General features: G+C 50.0%; 1 protein-coding gene across 1 annotated transcript in view; it reads left to right on the plus strand.

Moving 5' to 3' along the window:
• The window catches only part of LOC109822865 (cytochrome P450 81D11-like), a 10,750-nt gene continuing 10,264 nt past the window's right edge, over positions 1,435-1,920 (plus strand). The window contains exon 1 of the mRNA XM_020389127.1: positions 1,435-1,787. Within this exon, the coding sequence (XP_020244716.1) occupies positions 1,455-1,787 (333 nt within the window). The 5' untranslated portion in view covers positions 1,435-1,454. The remainder of the gene's footprint in view (positions 1,788-1,920) is intronic.

Genomic DNA, 1,920 nt, shown 5'->3' on the forward strand with positions numbered 1-1,920 from the left:
TTGTTTCTCCCATCTTGTATAAAGAATAGATTTCTCACTATTCTCTCTCTTTCTTTGCTTTCTGTTCCGTGAGCAGGAGAGAGAGACTTACAGAGAAATCAGAGCGAGAGAGTCACTTCTAAGAAGAACTTAAGGAGGGTATTATCAGGGAGATAGAGAAGAGATCGTAGATTACTGGATTGGGCTTAGAGGGTAAAGAGAGATTAGTGGAGAAATAGTCAAAGCTCTTTAGAGAATATATAGATTAGTTGGAGAATCTATATTAGGTGATAATCATAGGAGGCAATATGTGAGTTTTTCCAAAACTATCAACAAAATTATCTTAAAAAAAAGGAGTGCGGATGCATGACACCAAAACTCAAACCCTTTCAACATTTCCAGTTTCGAGATTGCCAAACATAAGGTGGGGGGGCGCCTGTAGAAACGTGACACAGTAAGATTTCACACTCACCCATCACTTGCAAAAAGGAGTGCGAGATGCCAAATCAACCTGAGAGCGCTACCACGACACACTCTACAGCACACCACGCAACCACCACCTCCCCCTCTCTCTCTACAGTTGCAGAAGGCCCCATAGCTGATTTAAAAAAAAAAACACATGTGGAGGTCCTGCATGTAGAAGAGAGAGGAAATATGGTTCGTGTGTGCATTAATTAGAGTGCGCCTCCATCATTTTTTTATCACTTCAACCTATTTCGAGGTTCAATTCGAGCGGCGAATCAGGACGTGTGGCCGCTTAGAAAGTGAGGCAGCAGCAGATTTCCCTACCACACCCGCACACGCCTTCCTATATACAAGAACATGCCTCCGTACACAGAATTGTTTCATCGTCTTTCCCATGGAGCTAACTCCTAAACCTGTCTTCTGCTCCCGGTAGCCATCTCCTCCTCCCTGCTCAAACTCCTGCTCAGATTATTCCGTCCAGCAAGAAGCTTCTCACCCAATGGTCAAGCCCCAGCTTCCTCTTACCCCCGAGCCTCCCCTCCGCTTCCCATCCATCGCCACCTCCCCTCACTCAGCAAACCGCCTGTCCACCCGCTTCCCTCGCCCGCCTCTCTCTCCCCCCACCTCGCCTTTCGCTCTTCCCCGCTTCGGCCTCGCCACCCCATCCTCGTCGTCTCCTCCCGCTCTCCGTCGCCGTGCCGAGTGCTGTCAACAAGAACGAGCCTCGCCTTCGCCGTCTCGCCTCAGCTCCCCGCATGCCAAGGGCTTCACGACACTTCACCACCTCTCCACGCCTCTACGGCCCCGACTGGCGGAACATTGCCGCCGATCGCCACCGATCCCACGTCCTCTCGGCCTCCCGCCTAACCTCCTCGCCCACATCGCAGGCAGATGAGATTCAGGTGCTCGTCCGAAACTTCTTCGGTGGAGCAAAACGCGACGGCGAGGATGAGGAAGGTTGAGGTGAAGCCAGAGTTCCTGTGCGTGGCTTTCGGGGTTGATGATGAAGGATGATCGTGGGGAGGGAGGATGGGGTTGGGGACGAGGAGTCGAGGAGCTTCATGGAGATGGTGGAGGAGGTGATGACGATGATCGGGGTTTCGACCGCGTCGGATTTCTTTCCGGCGGTGGCGAGGGTTGTGGACTGGGGAGGGGTGAGGAAGAGGATGAGGGTGGTGGATATAAAGAAGGAGGAGATGCTTCAGCGGTTGATTAATGAGAAGAGGAGGAGGAGGAAGGAAAAGGGGAAGACTGATCAGAAGAGCATGCTTGAGGCTTTGTTGGATTTACAAGAGGAGGAGCCGGAGAATTACTCAGACCAGATCATCAAAGCCATGATAGTGGTGAGCTATAGTTAATTTATTATTCAATTACAACCTCTGTTATTTCACTAATTTTGGATTCTCCGCGTAAATTTGAAATCGGGTGACAATTAATAAAAATCACTTTTTAATCTCAATAATGTAGGAACCAAAC

The sequence above is a fragment of the Asparagus officinalis genome, chromosome 8, assembly GCF_001876935.1.
Source record: "Asparagus officinalis chromosome 8, Aspof.V1, whole genome shotgun sequence".
In the NCBI taxonomy this organism is placed as follows: Eukaryota; Viridiplantae; Streptophyta; class Magnoliopsida; order Asparagales; family Asparagaceae; genus Asparagus; species Asparagus officinalis.